Source organism: Drosophila busckii, chromosome 3R, assembly GCF_011750605.1.
Source record: "Drosophila busckii strain San Diego stock center, stock number 13000-0081.31 chromosome 3R, ASM1175060v1, whole genome shotgun sequence".
Classification (NCBI taxonomy): Eukaryota; Metazoa; Arthropoda; class Insecta; order Diptera; family Drosophilidae; genus Drosophila; species Drosophila busckii.
Window position 1 is genome coordinate 4,400,075 of NC_046607.1, and position 19,101 is coordinate 4,419,175.

At 42.0% G+C, this 19,101-nt stretch overlaps 2 protein-coding genes across 9 annotated transcripts in view; both read left to right on the forward strand.

Annotated features, from left to right (window-relative positions):
* The window catches only part of LOC108603188 (putative transcription factor capicua), a 36,735-nt gene extending 28,529 nt beyond the window's left edge, over positions 1-8,206 (forward strand). For 2 of the 8 annotated variants that reach the window (XM_017991759.2, XM_017991760.2), the window contains 12 exons: positions 6-869; positions 1,141-2,525; positions 2,586-2,805; positions 2,888-3,196; positions 5,212-5,363; positions 5,435-5,924; positions 5,990-6,323; positions 6,382-6,545; positions 6,612-6,704; positions 6,768-6,952; positions 7,014-7,182; positions 7,314-8,206. In XM_017991759.2, coding sequence (XP_017847248.1) covers positions 6-869; positions 1,141-2,525; positions 2,586-2,805; positions 2,888-3,196; positions 5,212-5,363; positions 5,435-5,924; positions 5,990-6,323; positions 6,382-6,545; positions 6,612-6,704; positions 6,768-6,952; positions 7,014-7,182; positions 7,314-7,438 — 4,490 coding nt within the window. In that variant the 3' untranslated portion in view covers positions 7,439-8,206. Of the gene's footprint in view, positions 1-5; positions 870-1,140; positions 2,526-2,585; positions 2,806-2,887; positions 3,197-5,211; positions 5,364-5,422; positions 5,925-5,989; positions 6,324-6,381; positions 6,546-6,611; positions 6,953-7,013; positions 7,183-7,313 lie in introns of all 8 variants that reach the window. The other 6 variants (XM_033294144.1, XM_033294147.1, XM_017991754.2 and 3 more) reach the window with 5 other exon arrangements.
* Positions 8,207-17,352: 9,146 nt separating this feature from the next.
* On the forward strand, positions 17,353-18,859 carry LOC108601473 (segmentation protein fushi tarazu). Its single transcript, XM_033294243.1, has 2 exons — positions 17,353-18,208; positions 18,309-18,859. Exons 1-2 carry the CDS (start codon positions 17,353-17,355, stop codon positions 18,857-18,859), a joined length of 1,407 nt encoding a protein of 468 aa, XP_033150134.1.
* Positions 18,860-19,101: the final 242 nt, after the last annotated feature.

Here is a 19,101-nt window from a genome sequence, read left to right on the forward strand (position 1 = left end):
TGCAGTGTCACTGAGCAGCTCGCGCTCTGCTACGCCATCGTATACATCACCCGTGAATCATGCCGGCGCCTCGCCGCTTAACGCCATTGCCCACTCGCCGGTCACTGTGTCGAATCATAGGCAGAATTTCTTTACGCCCATTGCAAACCAAACACAGCAACAACAACAACAACAACAGCAACAACATCATCATCATCAGCAGCAGCTACATCAGCTGCACCACCATGTGACCGCTTCAGTGCCGCTGGACAGCAAATGGAAGACAACACCCAGTCCGGTCTTGTACAACACCAACAACAATAACACTACCAACAACAACAATAACAATAACAACAATGGCTGGGACAGCAGTCAACCTCAACCACCGCCACCATTGCCGCCCCAAACGGCAGCAGTTTCGTTGGTAATGCATGCACCGCCGCCACAGCAGCAGCAGCAGCAGCAACAACAACATCATCATCATCATCAGCAACAACACCAGCAACATCCACCTGCCGCTCATCTAAATACGCTGCCCGCGCCACCAGCGCCGCCCAGCAGCAATGTTGGCCATGCGACCAGCGTTATACGCATCTCAAGCAGCCAACAACAGTTGCAGCAGCAGCAGCAGCCAACGCCAAATCAGCAGCAGCAGCAGCAGCACCAACATGTTGTGGTGTCGACTCCTGGCCATCAGACATTTCATCCCGTTATTGTGAATGCGACTCAAATTCAAAACTCATTGCCTGTTTCCGTTGCCCAACAGCAGCAACAGCAGCCAATAGCGCCGCCCACTTCGGTTTCATTTCATGCGCATCCGTCAGCTACGACGCCCACATCCGCCGCAATGACAGTGGCAACAGCACAGGACAAGGCGCTGCCAAAAAACGGTGAGTGGCAAAATCAAATCTTTGCGGGATGTGTCTAAGCATCGCTTTCATCGATTAGCGATAATTTTGTATCGATTGAAGGGAAACCATCAATTAGCTATGGAGAATTTTACACAAGAGAAGCAAATTGATTGCTTGTGTTTAGATATGAAAAAGTAGTAATAAAATTTATGCAAATTTACCACAGCATGTTCAATTGACAGGATGAGGTTTTGTTTGCAATAATAATTTGCCGCTTTTGTTGTTATTAAAACTTTCATTCGTTTTCCAGGTTATATTGCGGCTAGCTCACTATGGCATAAGCTATTGCCGCAATTGCCGCCCATGACTGATGCATCGACAGCAGTTGCAGCAGTCACAACGACAACCACTAACAGCAATTATAGTGTGACCATAATGCAGCAGCAGCAGCAACACTTGTCGCCACAGCAGACACCAACAATGACAGCAGCAGCAGCACAACAGCAGCAGCAACAGCAACAGTTGCCGCGCACGCACAACAACAATCATTTGCATGTGCCCATGCCGCTGGCGTCGCCGGGCAAGCCGCTCAACTGTTCAATGAACGATGCAAAGGCAGCTGCTGCTGCTGCAGCTGCGGCGGCTGCAGCCAGCGCCAGCATAGAGGAGTCGGATGAGCCTGACGAGCAGCTGGACGACGATGTGTTTGAGCCAACTGTAGTGACTGCCACAACATCGAATGGTGGTGGTGGTGGTGGTGGCAAGAAAGCTCACGGCGGCACGGCAGCAATGCGTTTGCCCACCTACAGCAGCAACATACGCAAACTGGACGACTGTGTGGATGGCAGCGATGGAGCTGGCGCTGCGCCTACAACTTCGGCGGCCAAGCGGCGCAGTCAGTCGCTGAGCGCGCTGCAGCAGCAACAGCAGAAGCAGCAGCTGCAACAGCAACAGCAGCAGCAGCAGCAGCAGCAACAACAGGAGCAATCCCAGCTGCCGGCGGGCAAAAAGATACGTCGACCAATGAATGCGTTTATGATATTCTCCAAAAAGCATCGCAAGATGGTGCACAAGAAGCATCCGAATCAGGACAATCGTACGGTCAGCAAGATCCTGGGTGAGCTCTGGTATGCGCTGGATATTGAGCAGAAGGCGCAATACCATGAGCTGGCCAAGTCGGTAAAGGATGCACACTTCCAGCTGAATCCTGGCTGGAAATGGTGCTCCAAAGACCGACGCAAGTCCTCCACCTCAGGCAAGGGCGCACCAGGCAGTGCAGCAAATGCTGCCAATGCCGCCGGTGACGGCAAACAGCGTCTGGTTTCAGTTGATGGCTCCGATTCGCTGGAGGATGACATGTGTCCCTCGACGCCTGGTGGCAGCGGCAGCAGCGGCGCTCAAGCTGCCGAGCTGCAAGGTGATATAATTCCGTTGACAATCGATAAGTACAACATTGCCTGCGATGATACGCCCACGATTATTGCTGGCCAGGCACACAAAGGCGGCAAATTGCTCAAGAACGAGCTGCAGTCGGACGAGGATGAGCAAATGCTGGTGGTCGAGGATGAGCAGCCAGCTAAGAAGATGGACTTGCAATGCCGCGAACGCGTCAATGATTCGGATATAGATGAGTCACCCTATGATTATCGCAAGCAGCAGCAGCAGCAGCAACATGCTCAGGCAGAAGCCGAACAGGTGAGCTTACATTTTGATTAAAAAGAGTTTCTTTTGATCATAATTTTTATTTATTTGTAGCGTTCCCAGGAGGAGCATGCAACTGCCTGCAATGGTCAGGCCATGGCGGCGCCAAGCGCCAGCTCCAGCGTGGGTGAGCGCGAGATAACGCTGAAGCCCAAGGCCATTAAGGCTCATCCCGGTCCGGAGAGCACCATGTTGCCCTATACAACGAATTCCATGTACCAGCTCTTCACTAGTCCCAAAAATCCAACCGGTGTAACACCATTCCAACCAACAGGCGAGCTACTAGCATAACAGACACAAATTTAACAGCAGTTGCTCATTGATTGCTTTGCTTAAATTCTCTTTTGTTTATACAGGCGGCGCCTTTAAGTCTATGCCCATTAGTCCCAAGGCAAACAGCAGCGGCAGCAGCAGCTCCACTGGTTGCAAACCGGATGAGCAACAGCTGCAGCAGCAGATAAAGCAGGAGGAGATTAAACAGGAGCCACCATCGCCATATAAGCTCAACGGTGGCGGCGGCGGTGGCGGCGTCATTAGCGCACCGCCATCCAACAGCGCTGTGGGTGCCATTTTCAACTTCAATGTGCCAACTGCGACGGCTCTGAGCCAAAAGCAATATACCTATGCCATGCCCAATCCGCTCTGCAGTCCGACGGATCTGCGAGGTATGTGCGATTCCCAAGATCTAATCGATATACTTTTGTAAATAATTATTATTGCTATTGTTTTATAATATTTGCGCCTTTTTATTAGCTACTATATATATATATATATATATATATATTTATAAATATGTATATACTACTGTTTTTTATGTTAATAATTTTACATACTTGAACAATTGGCATTATTTTTACTATGATTTGGATTTGTTGTGTTCGAAATGTTTTTGTTTTATTCTTATGCGATTCGCAATTATTAATTTTATATGTTGCACCACAGACAAAATTATAAAAACTACCTGTCACCCCCCCGCCCCTCACCACGCATTTCCATTTCTTTAGCAAACGTTCATCAAGAAAACAAGTTTTTTATTTAATTAAAGCTTTATGCATAACATCTTTCTCTCTATTTCTCAACAAACAACAAAAAAAAATAACAATGCTCGCATTTCATCTCAATAACAAACACATACACACATACACTACTTGCGCTCATCTCACACATACAAACGACAATACACGTACAACAAAATCTAAAGAAGAGCAACATAAACGAAACGAGCAACTGGACGAAGACGCTGATTACGACGATGATGACGACGACGACGACGACGATGACGAAGAGGACGACGAACTGTTTATGCAGGAGTTGGCTAGTGTAGCTCATGACTTTGATGACATTGCTCAGTATACAGTTGTCCAGCCAGCAGCAGCAGTAACAGCGATTCTCACGCCCACAACCACGCCCACGCCCATGGCCACGCTCACGCCCGTGCGCACAGTGACGCCCTCGAGGCCGCCCAGCAGTTGCAGCCTGCAGACGCTGCCGGCGCCAAAGCGCAAACAGTTCACCATAGTGCGCTCGCTGACACCGCTGCAACCGGCAATTTCACCACACCAACAGTTGAAGCATCTGCATCAGCGACGTGTCGAGACGCCGCCAACGGTTATCACACGCGTACCCACACCAACGCCAACGCCAACGACAATCATAGCGACGGCAACGTCATCGCTGCCACGTAATCATTTCACCATCATACGCACACAACAGCAACAGCCACACCAACAACAATCACAAACAACAACAACAACAACAGTTACACCAACAATTACACACAATACACCGCCGCCATTGTTTTTTAAAAGCGCCAAAGCTCAAGCATCAACAACATTAACATCAACAACAACAACAAGCAGAATCAGTCACAGTAACAGTAACAAGCAACAACTTATTAAATTTTCCAATAATTTCAATAATGCCGCTGCAACAACCACAACAACAACAACTACATCAACAACAACAACTACAAACAATACTAACACCATAATACGTAAATTGTTGACACTACAAGATGGCAGCAAGGCCACTGGACGTGCCGCCATTTTATACGATGCTCTTGTGCTGGACACGCTGCATGGCAACGATGAAGATGATGACAACAACAACAACAACAACAACAGCAGCAGCGGCGGCGGCAGCAACAACATACAGCAGCAGCATCAATCGAATGTTGAGCAGCCAGCAACAATGTTGCTTATTACCGATGTCAACAGCTACAATCAGCAACAAGTTGCTGTCTCAGCAGCAGCAGCAGCAACATCGTCGGCGGCAACATTGCGTCCCGTTAGCTTCATAAGCATAAATGCATGCAACAAAATAACGCTGCCTGCCAATGCACGTATATTGACCACAACAACGGCAGCCAATACGCCCACGCTGACCGTGCTCACAAAGGGCGTGGCAGCAGCAACATCAACAACATCAGCCTCAAATCATAGTAAAAATAATAAAGCCAATGAACTAACCATAACAACAACAACAGCCACTGTTGATGCCAATTTCAACAATAACAACAACAACAGCAATAAAAATAACAACAATAATAATAATAATAATAATAATAATAATAATAATAATAATAATAGTAATAGCAATAGCAACAGTAAAAGCGATGCCACCACTATACTCATGATCAACTCCAACTCTTCCTCCTCCTCCTCCTCTTCATCCAATGCAGCTCATCAGGCTTGTGTGCCCAGCTCCCCGGCCACCGTAAGCTTGAGCCATGCGGCCAGCATTGCCACACCGCCAGCCTCGGCGCCGGCACAGATACTGGGTCCCGGCGGTCCAGCCTCCGCACAAAATGTCTTCTTCATGGGACCCCATCCAGTAAGTAGCTCTAGCATTAGCATCTTCTAATTAGAATTGCATTTACTTATGGCTTGTAGAATTTCCTGCAGTATCCGTTGATGCCGCGGCCACATCCGCAGAACAACTCCAGCCTGGAGCATTTACAGCGCGAGGCCTTCGGCCAGGGCTACTTCTTCAAGAAGCACAATGGCGTCGGCATCGGTGTACAGGGTGCACCACCGACGCCACAGCAGCAGCAGCAGCCGCAGCTGCCTCAAGTGAGCGCACAGACCGCCATGCTGCTGCATGGCTATGCGCCCAGCTGCTTGGCCACGCAGGAGCAGCAAGCCGTCAGCTCGCCCTCATACAAATCGATGCCATCCACACCCAAGTCGGTCTCATATCAACTGAGCGTGGCAAACGAAGCGGCGGCGGCAGCGGCAGCAGCCAAGCGCAACAGCGAGGTGGCAGCTGCATATGCTGAGCAGGCCGATTCGGATGTGGATGTCAGTGGCGATGCCAACGATAGTCAGCAATTTGTGCTGGCGCCCACACCCGCACAATTGGGACGCGCACCGCTGCAGCGGCGCAAGAATTTATGTGAGTAGCAGTCTTAACTTAACTCTGAACTTAAGTCCATTTATTAAACTTTAAATGCTTTGCAGCTCAGAGCAAATCGGACAGCGGCATGAGTGTGACGAGTGCTGGCTACGGCGCTAGTAATGGTCAGCAAATGGGACATAAATTGCATTCACCCACGCTGATGGGCGATGGAGCCAACGCTTCGCCCATTATTGGACATGTGAATAGCAGCAGTCTTAGCTCGGCATTGCCAACGCCGACTTCATCGACAACCACGCCCAACAGCGATGAGCAGCAGCCGTTAACGCCCACTGCCGACAACAGCAATCAGATCCTAGCCAAATCTCCCAGATGCGTGCCAGCCTCAGCGCCCGCTGTGGTGGCGCACAACAAGAAGAAGAGCGATGATATTGACAAGTAATTAAGCGACTCCTAACAAATAATCAAATGTTATTTATATTATTTGTGTTTGTAGTGTGCTCAAGAAAGTGGATTTCGAGAAAAAGTACAAGGCACTGCCTCAGTATAAACCAGAGGATTGGCAATCGCCCAGCGCCATAACTGTGAACTCCTCGCCGCGCTTCTATGGCACCAACTATCGCAAGAAGAACACTGTGCCACCGCCAGTGCAAAAGCAAAGTATGTTATAGACTAAAGCTAAGTAACTGCTACCGTTACTAATTGTAAATTGCACTTTATTTGCAGCTGGCGATGATGATTTCATTGATGAAGCATCTTCGGCGCCACCAAGCACCACACAGCGTTTTTTTGGCGCCGATTTCAACAAGGACTTGCGTGGTATGCACTTGAGAATTCAATTTGTTTACAACTTTCAATTTATGTGCATAGTTTGTATTGCAGAATTGGAGAGCGCAGATCAAACGGGTCGCTCGCCACCGACACCGAAGACGCCGCTACAAAGCGCCAGGTCGGATGCCAGCGAGAAGGGACATCGCAAGGTGCTGGAAACGCGTCGCAACTTGGTGATGCAGCTGCTCACCGAATATGGCAATTTCCCAACAACAGAGGCTACTATTGCCTTTCAGGTGCGTTGCGCTCTTATGCAGTGCTAAGCATTTAACCAATGTTCTGCTAATTGTTTAACAGACAAAGCACATTGATGTGTTTCCACGCAAACAAGATCTGCAGCTGAAGATACGCGAAGTGCGACAAAAGAAGTTGGGCTCGAATTCGAAGCCCGCGCTTACTCCACGATCGGCAGAGCCCAATACACCTTCTGATGTAAACACTCAAAACGCCACTGCAGCTGCCTCAGGTAAATGCCTCAATCTCATTATGTTCTCTGACTCAAGTTTAAGTTCTTTGTTTTGTAACATCATTGAGTGTATTTTTCTACTTTGTCAACTTTTAACTTTATTTTAATTTCGTTGTTAAAACATTGTTCAGATGTTTTTTCATATTACTATACGACAGGTATGCATCATCAGCAACAACAACAGCAGCAGCAGCAACACTCAGAGCAACAACAACAATTAAATAAACCAAATGATAATGATAACAAGTACAAGTAATGGAATGGATAGCAACGGCGCTTCAGCAACAGGACGTGACAAATTACTTAAAGCATAGAAAATGCAGCAAAACGCACATTTACAATTAAAATTAATGCAGTTACCAATCACACACACACACACACACATACAAATTTAGCACATGCATGAGATGCATGTTGATATAACAAAACAAATAGTTTTTATTGATGAAAAAGAAAAACGAGAAACAGTAATAATAATTTAAATTTTTAATTACAATAGAAAGCGTGAGAAGCGTGAAGAAAGCGCAACAGAGTAGGCCATTGAATTTATTAAGCTGCTTAATAAGTCTAATAGTTGATAAAGTTAGCAATTGGAAGTTAGAAGATTTTTGAAGTACATACATAATGGAAACATTGTAATAACGGCTTAGTTATTAATTTACAGGCAAAACAAAAACAAACAATCTACAATATGAAAGAAAACGAAACAAAAAACAAAAATTTATTGAAATTAGCGTTTAAGCTTTAAACTTATCCTAAATTGCACATTAATTTTTGAAGTGTATTTAGCACAGGTGAAGAAACAAAAAACAACAATGTAAAATACAAATCAAGAAAAAATTACAAACATAACGAAGCTTGTCAGTTGTATGAAAAAACAAAAAACAAAAACGAAAAGAAGAAAAATAACAAAAATGGTAGTTGTACTTGTACATTTAATTATAGAGAAGTTTTTGAGAGAAAATTAGAATAACCGCACATGAAATTGATTTTAAATTGTCTGCTTTATTTATAAATTTTCCTTTTGTTTTGAAAATGATTCGAAATTTTTAGTGAAAGCAAGCATATTTTAATCTGTATGTACATTAGTTAATTATTTTGGCTTTTTATACTGTTGTCTATTTAATTTTGAATAAACAAATTTAATTTATATAATTATTAAGTTAAGTCTAGACTGTTGTTGTAATTTCATTTGTTTTTGTGTGTATATTTTTTTTTTTATAAATTTTTATGTCATTATAAACAGCAAAATGAACTACAACAACAAGAACTCCAGTAAATATGCAAAACTGTCTATTGATGAGCAACAAAAACACAACAACAACAACTAAAAAGAATGAAACACAGTTGCAATTTGAACAGCAAGAAATTTGAAATTTTTTAACACAAAACTCTGTCTTCCACTGCTGCTGCAATATATACGAATTATTAATGTTTAAAATTGTTTTCATCTTTTTATTATTATAATTAAAAATAAAATTTAACTTTTAATTAGTTTTCTATGTAGGGATGTTTAAATTGATTGCTTTGAACAATAAAAATGCATACATTATGAACTTAGCGCTTAAACAATCAATTCTCGTGCATTGAAATTCTGTAAAAACAATTCAAGAAATTGTTTGTATTATTTTATGTATCCTGCCTATCACACTATTCTATTTAATTTGCTCAGTGAATAGCAAAGAAAGCTTCGAGTATAGACGTATGCGTAATATTATGAAAAGAATACCATTAAATGATGGTATTTTAAAAATTGCAATAATTTCAAATGAATCAATGCCTCTTCCATTTTTTGCTTTCCATTAGTTGATCATTGCAATTATTATAAAAATGACAAATCAACTCAAAAACATACAAACATAATTTCTTTTAATTTGTGTAATGTCTAGTTATTAGTTGAATCGATTATAACGTTTTTAAATCCGCACTTACTTATAATTTCTTAGTATAGTTTCATTTAGCTTTTATGTTTACAATACATAGTTGAAAATAAAATTTTATATAATAAACGTACATTTTAGCGTGTTAATGTTTAAATAAAAAAAATATAAAAATGAATAAAACAAAGTTTATAAGTGAAAAACAAATACAACGTGAAATTATTGCATTGGAATATACCACAACAAACCGAAAACAAAAACTAAATTATATAAATTAGACACAAATTAATTTATGTTTCAACTTTTGGGCAGAGTCATGTAGCACTTGACTGCAACGAATTTGAAAGCGAATTTGTGCCAATGTTTAAATCAATAAGCGAAAACTTACAAATAAACATACGTAAATATACAATTTAGCAAGAATTCTATCTCCAGCAAACCTAATCAATATCCTTCCATAACTCTGTCGGCATTGAATCAAGTCAATTAAGTTAAGTGTAACAATGTTTTACTTTTGACTTGCGCAAACGAACTTGAAAACAACTTTTAAAATACAGTTGATATATACAAAGTACTGGAGAAGACACAAAACAAAAACCTTTTGGCTGCAACAAATTTCGACAAAACAAAATTTTATATAAAACAAAACGAGAACAAAAAAGAAACTCGGCACTCAGACAAAATCCAACCAAAAATGGCGTTTCGGATACAAAATTCTAAAATTCAGGTATTACAAAAAACAGTTAGTGTTGTATAATGTTAAAGTTTTTGAATTAAAATTAAAAACTGCAGACGTAATAAGGTATTTATACAAAAAAGAACGAAAATACAAAAAAAAAGAATCCGTAAAAATAAAAGTAAAGTAAGTAAAATATGTGAGTAAAATTTCGCATAAGCTTGTGTAAAATTTACAAGGTGCTTTTACAAAACTATTGTAGAAACCACATTTTGAATGGTATTAACCCTATACACAAATATGTAATATATTTTTTCAAAAAACAAAACGAATATTAACACAATTTAAAGAATTTTAAACAAAAAGCTTTTAATGTCGCATGTAACTAACGAACAAGAACAACAGCAACAAAGTGAAGAATTCAGTTGTGCAAAGTGAAAGCAAAATACGTTAGAAGAACAATAAACACTGTCGCGTATAACAAGTTATCGCAGTTTTATAGTTTTTAAAATTCGGATTTGTGTATGTACTTAAGTAGTTTTGAGATTAAACTGTTTTAAAATGAACATAGCGTATAACATTTGAATACAAATTTCTAGTGGCAATCTCTTATTGCAAAGAATATGATTAGTCCCCAACAAGTCGTTACATGATGTTGTTTACGATTTTTAATTTTTGGTTAATTGTTAATTGTGCTTGCATGATTTATTGCACAATCATTTGAAGTTTGAGTTCTGCGCTAGTAGTGTAGTTAATCGAATAAAGGATATCGATTTTAAGCTATAGTTTGCCAACGACCTGAACGCTTTGTATGAAATAATGACGAAAACAAACTTATTTGTGAACCTAAATACTAAGCAGTTAATGTGAACGTAATTTTTAAGCAACAAGAAACAAATTACAAATATTAAATACAAAACAAATATATATATATACTTATACATACATATATATATATTGAGAAACAAATGTGTGCTGCGTTACATACATCTAAGTATTTTTCAGAAAAGGCTTTCAAATTTCACTCAAAAATCATTGCATATTCATACATATAGTATATATACATATAGTATACTACAAAGAATGACGCAGGATACTCGCATTTGTACGAATCCATTTGAAATAATTAGATGCACAGGGTAGCCAACATTTGAACAGCCATATGCCCATACAAATCTCATACACAAAACACACACATATACATATACTTACTGACCACAAGAACACACAAAGTTTATATATATACATACATAACATATAATAAATTGATTGAATAAAAAAACTAAATGAATTTTATTTATAAAGGCGTTAAGAATGGGTCAGCGCTTTGCTAAATTTCCCCTAAATATCCCTTGTCACATAAACTTTTCTTGTATTGCTGCTGGTTTCGGTATTTGCTAGGTTGGAAACAAAATTCTAAGTGGAACAGTTGAAACAGCATCTACTCAGATGAATACAACATCTATTCAGATGAAGAGACAATAAACAAATCTGTTTAATATATTGAAACAGTTATCAAATTAAATTAACTACCATAGAAAGTTGTTATGAAATCTATTTTATTGGAAAATTTTGTATGTAAAGAAAAAATATGATTGCTTAATAACAAGCATCGATCATGTGCCCTACTTAGTTTTCTTACTGATAAGCATAATAGTACAGCTAAAATATATTTTTTATAATGTATTCGTACTTATATTAGTACCAAAAGCTTTATCCTTAAAATTGTTTCTCGTGCTAGCTTATACTTATTTTATTATTTATTCATAAAAATGCTCTACTACTTTTTGTTCAGGTTTTTTTCCAGGTTATCAACGCTGCTTGAATTCCCTGGCTCTTCTTAGACTTCGCAGAAAAAAGAAAAAATATTGTAGTCCAATAAAAAAATATTGTGACAATTTTTAAATTTCTAGGTCTAGCCTTGACTACCATAAAGTCACATTTTCTACAAAAATCGTTGTAAAATTCTTTTTTGAAGAGAAAACAAAAAAAGCAGACAAAAAATGTTTCAGTTCTAGTTTAGTTTTGACAAAACCTGTGTGAACCAAAGCAGCAAACGCACAAGAAGGAAAAAATGGTAACAGTAATATGCAGACAATAAACAAAAAAATATATGTTATAAAAATGTTTTAGAACGAATTTGCATTGTGCCGCGCATTTTTGCCATTGTTAAAAAATTGAGCATTTTTTTTCAACGGCGACTTAATTTTTTTCTCCGCATCTTCCATTTAAAATGACAAATCGTACAAAAGTTTTTATGAGTTTATCGCTTTACGACCAGCAGTCCCAATAAAATTTTATTGAGTTGCCTGACGGTCGCGTCGGTGCTCGAGTTTCCGACCGTAGACCTTATTTGGTAGCCGTGAAAACTGTAGCAGGGGCAGCGCTCTAGATCACATCCGGATCGGCTACTACAACTACAATGCTGGCCTGTGCACTGGACGCTCTCTGCCATTATTTGCAAATCCGTCAGCTCAAGGACGTGCCCGGTTATGCAAGTCTATGCAACGGATGGGCTTGCATAATAAATGGCAATACTTGTAATTTGCTTTAAGCCGCCCGCCGAACCCAAATTGCTCTAGTTTGCATTATGCCCATTGTTGGTGGCAGTGACCATTGTTTGTGCGTAGTTCGTGCTACATCTTACACAATATTCGACAACGTGCGCCTAAATCCGGGAGGATTAGCTGCCACGTCCGTCCAACAATTATGCTCAGCACTGTCGCCTTTTGCTCTAATTTAAATTAGCCCAGCAGACGGAGCGCGCTCTTTGAATGGTTTCTAAAAACTTACCCAGTTTTTGCTACACTTTTGTTTCAAAGACTTTCGCCTTTTATGGTTGCAAGCAAAAAGTTCTGCGAATTTTTTTCATCTTTTATTTACAGACAGTACCTTAAATTGGTTCAACTCGCAAGAATATTTACATAACAGACGTACCTCCTATGGAATACCAACTTAAGCGGTTCTGAAAATCTTCAAAAAGCGTGGCTTAACTCGCACTAGAAGAATCACATTCTTGGAACGAAGTTTGCCTTGTTTACAATTCATCGAAGCTGCATTTAAGTAAATCTATTTAGCTGGCACAACATTGGAATTTTTTTATATAACTATAAATATTGTAAAAAAGCCAATTTTAAAAAATTAAAAGTTTTTCAGTTTCAAAACCAAGTTTTACAGATTGTAACGTATGGAATCCTATAAATATTAAAAACAGCTTTTAAAACAATAATCTGCTAGCCTTTTAAAAAAGTTGTTTAACAATTTTTTTTTAGATTTACTGTTTTCAAAGCTACAAATCGAAATTTAATGGGCACAACTGGACTTTTGAAGGTGTTGAATGTGCCTCCATGGCTTGGCACTTGGCAGAGGCGGGAGCGGGCATAAACTTTGTTTAGAGTAAACAGAGCCCAAAGACTGTGTGAGTTTGTTGAGTGTTGAGTCTTGAATCAAGGACTACCTGATTGGTGGGAGTGGCAAGGCGACGCGTGTGTCTCGCATTAAAATGATGTCTTCTTGATGGATTCCCAAGGACGTAACTCGCGCGACTCGACTCGTCTGTTTATTTGTTTATGGAAAGTAAATGCACCGTGTCATGGGTCCTTAAACGTCTTAATTGCGCACATATCCTTCGTCAGCGACGCGCAATTGGTTTCCAAGGCGGAAATATTATTGCCACGTCATAAAACTATAAAACTGTCCGCAGGGGTCGCAGCACAGCCCAAGCATACCAAAGAGTCCAGTAGAGGACCCGAGTTCGAGTCCTCCAGTACACGAACAGCGATCGTCCGTTCGGCAAATTCGCTGAATTCAGTTGAGCGCGCGACATCGATTCCCGGGCGTACGACTCGTCAACGAAATTGCATTGAGCATTTATAAAGAACTCCTAGGGGTCCCAACATTGTTTAAACTTGCATTCCCTATTAGCTGTTAATGTACTGCATCAAGTCAGAACTGCTTAGTAGGCCTTTGATTATCAAATGTTGCTGCTCCAAATCTTTATTGGCAAACCTATAATAAGTTGTAGCCCAACGTTTGTAATTTTGTTTCTAACTTTCTAAATACTTTGAATAAACATAATCGCTTTAAAACAATGTAGTGCATGTTAATTTTATTAAGTTCTAGCTAGAATGTCATTAAAGTTTAAGTATTAAGTATTTTCATGTTTAGAAGCTACCATTATATCCATTTAACCTTTTATACGCACAGCTACATGAGTTATATTTAGTTTACAAATTACAATTACATATGCACATATATCCTTAAACCAGTCTTCATGGACTTTAAGCAAAAAAAAATGTTAAGCCAACTTAAACAACTTCTTTGAAAATCAATAGGCAACACAAGTTTCAATATACATTAAATATATTTTAATATTTGCAATCATACTTTATTTATTAGTGAAACTAAACTGGCAGTTCAATAAACTTTAAATTCATTGAATTTATGTAATTTAATGAATGAATATTCAAATTAATAATAAATCAAATAAAATATTTAATACTCTATCAACTACTGGCCAAGGTGGTGTTGACATTGGCGATTGCAGTTCGCAACAATTCAATATTGATGGCCATAAATAAAGATAATGGGAGTGCTAACTGTAAATGCATAATCGTCATAGAAAAGTTTACAAGTCGCAAACAATGCGAATAAGTGTGACAGAAGCAATTAATGCGCTAAGGAATTGTCAACTATTGTCAACATCGAGGCAGTCGCAGGCAAATGACATTGAGAAGATCCTTGGGCTAACGATAGTCAAAGAAAGAGAACAGAAGCCAGTGACGACATGCACATTGAGCATTTAGTTATTTTGTTGACAAGGTCACCAACAGGACTACGCGTGACGTATTGAGCATGTTTGCACACATTGAGAGTGTCCAGGGAGCCGTGCTTAGGACTTGCCTTGACTTTGATTGCTGCCGTCGAGGAGTTAGGCTCAAGGACAGCAGCTCACCCACGCTGCAAGCAATGAAGTGACCTCGAAGCACAGCTCGCAGCCAAAATATTTGTGCAAGGACAGTGAAATTTCACAGACAGTCGAATGAGCCATGCAAAATGAGCTGAGAAAGTTAGTAGCCGTAGCTGTAAATTGCTTCATTGCTTCAAGTTGGAGCTGTATGTCCTTTGCAGCAATGACACCTGCACTACTCGTAGATGCATCATGATGTGCGACTGTTGATATTTAGGCATCAGCTTTGGGAATTAACACATTGATCTACATTAGGCGCGTGCCTGTTTCTCCTAGCAAGGATAATATCCAGCCTGCTGGCTGCTGCCTGCCTCCTGCTCCCCTGGCAGACTTAACCCTCATGCATTTGTGCAAAAACTCGGCAAAAGGGATGTCCTGTCTACCGTCTGCGCAGCTGAATGGGAGGGGAAGACGTACAACGCACAACACAACGACAATGGGATGCGTCTGGGTTGGACCCGTTGCACTGTCAAGGTAATTTATTAATTCGGCAATAAAATCGCACGAATCCTGCGTCCCTTTTTGCTGTCCATAGGGTGCGTGTTGTGGTCGGGCAATCGCATGTGGGCCTTACATCTCAATTAAATTTTTGCCAAAAAGTCCAAATTATCTCACAATAGAAATATCACTGCAATTCAAAGAACTTTTAGCCCAAGGCATTTGATAATCAGTTGAGTGCGAAACTCAGTCGCATGGAAACTAAAAGTTAAGTGTCTGTGGTTAGTTTCATTTGAAAATGCCAAGTGTTGGCAAATTTTGGAAAATTAAATTGTTAAATCTATACATATGTCAGCAAAATTTGGCTGAATTTTATAATTTGTGTGTATTGTTAAATAAATAAAAATAGTATTGTAACTATAATATACTAAAAAATGTATTATTTATATTCAACACTTACAGATAATTGATAATACACAAAAAATTGAAGATAATTATTTAAAAATGATTTATTGCGCTACGAGTAAAAAATTTAAATTTATGAAAGCAATCTGCCAAAGGGATAATATAAATATTGAAGCTTTAACAATTGCAATTGCTGAATTATTTATTTATATATGATGAGGCTTTAAATATTTATTTGCATTGAATAAGACCGTTATTAGAGTCGAATGAGTCGAATAAATCAATTAATCATTATAAATGCAATCAAAATTTTATAATGTTCTTTTGTTTAGTCAAATCTGATCAGATTACTTTCTAAAAGTGTTGATAGTAGACAGTTTTAAGCAGTAACAACTCCAATAAAAAAAGAGGCGATGTTTCATAGCGAAAAAGGCAAACTGTAGGAAATATGTATGGTCTAACGAACTGCTTTATGTTTTGCCATAGTAGATCGCAATATATATAAATTTGTGCGCATCGGCTAATCAATATAAATAAAAGTCACAGTCTGTATAGTGGATGCAACGCTTAGACTCTGTAAAGTGGGTTGAGCCGGGTCGTGGGTCCGGGCTGTCAAGCTGAAAAACGCCATAAATTTTGTTGCTCAGTTGACAGTCGAACGTGCGCCATACAAAAAGGCAACAATAACAATGGCACGCACATATGCCAGAGAATGCGAAATGGCTAAGGGTGGGCATATCGATATCGGTAGGGGTGGGTGGGGGTGGCTGAGCGGCGGCTAAGCGGCTGAGAAAGTTGTGTAAATAGCAAGGAGGCCTGTTTTAGCTGGACACACAGTCAATATAACTTGAGCGGCTTAAGGATTGCGCTATGCAAATAGAGCGAGAGGCACTTGCTCTGGATTTCGGCCGCAGTTAGCAAACAAAAAGCGCAACACGCGACGCAAACAGAGGGAACAGTAGAGCGCTAACAATGGGCCGTTGAATAGCTGAATACTGTTGAGCTGGTTACGTATAGCAGCAGCCGTGTGAGCACGCGTAATGTTATCCTTTCGCAGCCTTCCTTTAGGCCAGGCCCAAGCTCAAGCCTTGCTGCCTGTACTCACTATACGAGCCATAGCCCGTACCGTCGAGTCCAGTCCTTTGGCAATTTGTTTTCCCGGAACGCCTGGCAGCAGCTTCAGTGCAGTTTGCAAGCGAACGGAGAATTTCTTTACTTTTCCGAATTTACTGCTAGGAAAAGCCTTTTGTGCCGCAGCGCAGTTTACAGTTCTGTTTATGTCTTTATGATTATTGCAATTAGAGGAGTGCAGCGACTGGCATCTCGCTCGCACAGCCGACTTAATTACACACCGGTGGGAGGTAGAGCTCGGTAGAGGCGAGCATCTCAAGCAAACGTCGTCTCAAGGTCGGCAGCAGGCAGCAGGGGAAATGCTCGCGGATAACTTGCTGCAACTCGCGATGATGATGGGCGCGATGCTAGGTAATAAGCAGCACAGCAGGTAGGCAGCACGTCCTTGCCGGATAAACAGTCAGAGCCGGATAAACTTTTGCCACTACCCCTCACAAGGACGTGAGGGGTAAATGCGCTCGCAGCATGTGTCAAAGTGTCCTGCGCAGCGGATATTTATGCGCTATGACGAGCGTGTGCCGCGCATCAGCACCCTCAGCTCGTAGCTCGCTCAGTCTGCGCCTATATATTTGCCAGGATCATAGACGAAAGCAGCTCATTCGCAAACGCAACAGCGTCGCGCACACATCGCACTCAGCAGCCCAGCAGCACATCGATAGAGAGAAGACGAGATGGCCACCACCAATAGCCAGAGCCACTACTATGCCGACAGCATGTACAACATGTACCATCAACATCATCCACACCACGCTCTGCCCACACCCACATACTACGACAGCAGCAGCGCCAGCAGCTACTACCAGACGGCCAACATGGCTAGCTGGCAACCCACCAACTACAGCACACAGTACAGCCAGGAGAGCTACAGCGAGAGCTGTTACTACTCCGCCGCCGCCGCCAGCTATCAGCAGCAAGTTATGGCAGCGCCTTTGCCTGTGCCTCAATACCAACAGCCCACACCAGCACCAGCAGCCGCACCCACTCCTGTCAAGACGTTGAAACGCAAGGCGGAGGACAGCAGCGCTGCTGACATCATTGCCGCCGTGGAAGAGCGCCCCAGTACACTGCGCGCACTGCTTACCAATCCTGTCAAGAAATTAAAGTACACACCCGACTATTTCTACACCACCTTCGAGCACGTGAAGAAGCCCAGCAAGAGCAGCTCCGCCGGTGAGCTGTCGCCCTGTTATGAACAGGACTATCTGGCTGTGCCCACACCCTCCACACAGCAGACGCACATGTCACCCCAGCGCAGCCACAGCGATGATGTCGACTACTTGGATGCCTACACGCCGCGTAAGCATGCCAAGCAAATGATTCCCACACCGCCGCCAGCCAGCAGCACGCCCAGCTCTGCAACGCCCACACCCGGCAGCTTGGTGGACAACATTGGCATTAGCACGCCACCCCAATCGCCCGGCGAGCAGCCAACCAATCAGCAGCCAGAGATCAATCAACGCCTGTTGACAGCTGCCAGCAGCAACAACGAATTCAATTGGTCGCACATTGAAGAAACACTCGCATCAGGTAGGCATCCCTCTCACGCTCTCTCTCTCTGTCTCTTAGACTCTGCACCCCAACTACAATTTAATAGCTTGTACTAATTATTTGCTTTATTCATTTCCAGATTGCAAAGACTCCAAGCGCACACGCCAAACCTACTCACGCTACCAGACGCTCGAGCTGGAGAAGGAGTTCCATTTCAATCGCTACATTACACGCCGTCGTCGCATTGACATTGCCCATGCCTTGAGCCTCAGCGAGCGTCAAATCAAAATCTGGTTCCAGAACCGCCGCATGAAGTCCAAGAAGGATCGCACCCTGGAAGCCTCGCCGGAGCACTGCAGCAATGCCTATGGCTCACCGCAGCCTGCCCTGCCTTATTCCGCCTATCCCGCTTACTTGCCCGCCGCCGCCATCAGCAGCAGCAGCAACACCAGTGTCCCGACGAGCTATGATTATCCACAGCAGTCGCCGCCACTGCCAGCGCTGTCGGCCTCGTCACACTTTGGCCAACAGTATGAGGCGCAGTACAACCCGCAATATCATCAACAGACACAGCAGCAGTGCAGTTACCAGCAACAGTCGCTGCCACTTCCACTGCTACAACAACAACAACAACAGCAGGAGCTCAGCAGCAACTCCAACCAAGCGCTCTACCAACTGCCGCTGCCTTAAACAGACTCACTCAGGCAGAGAACCGTAGCAAACGCGCCACAGCACTCTCGACCATTTGACGGCAACACGCAAATGTTTAACGAGAGGCAACAACCAAAAACCCACGCTAAGCGTAACTCTCACTCTCACTCTCTCTCTCTCTCTCTCTGTCTGTCTCTCCTTTGCTTGCTTAAGGCGAGTGCACGCTGTGCATTAGACAGAGACAACTCCTGCAGTGAGGACGTTAACTAACCCAGTGGCTG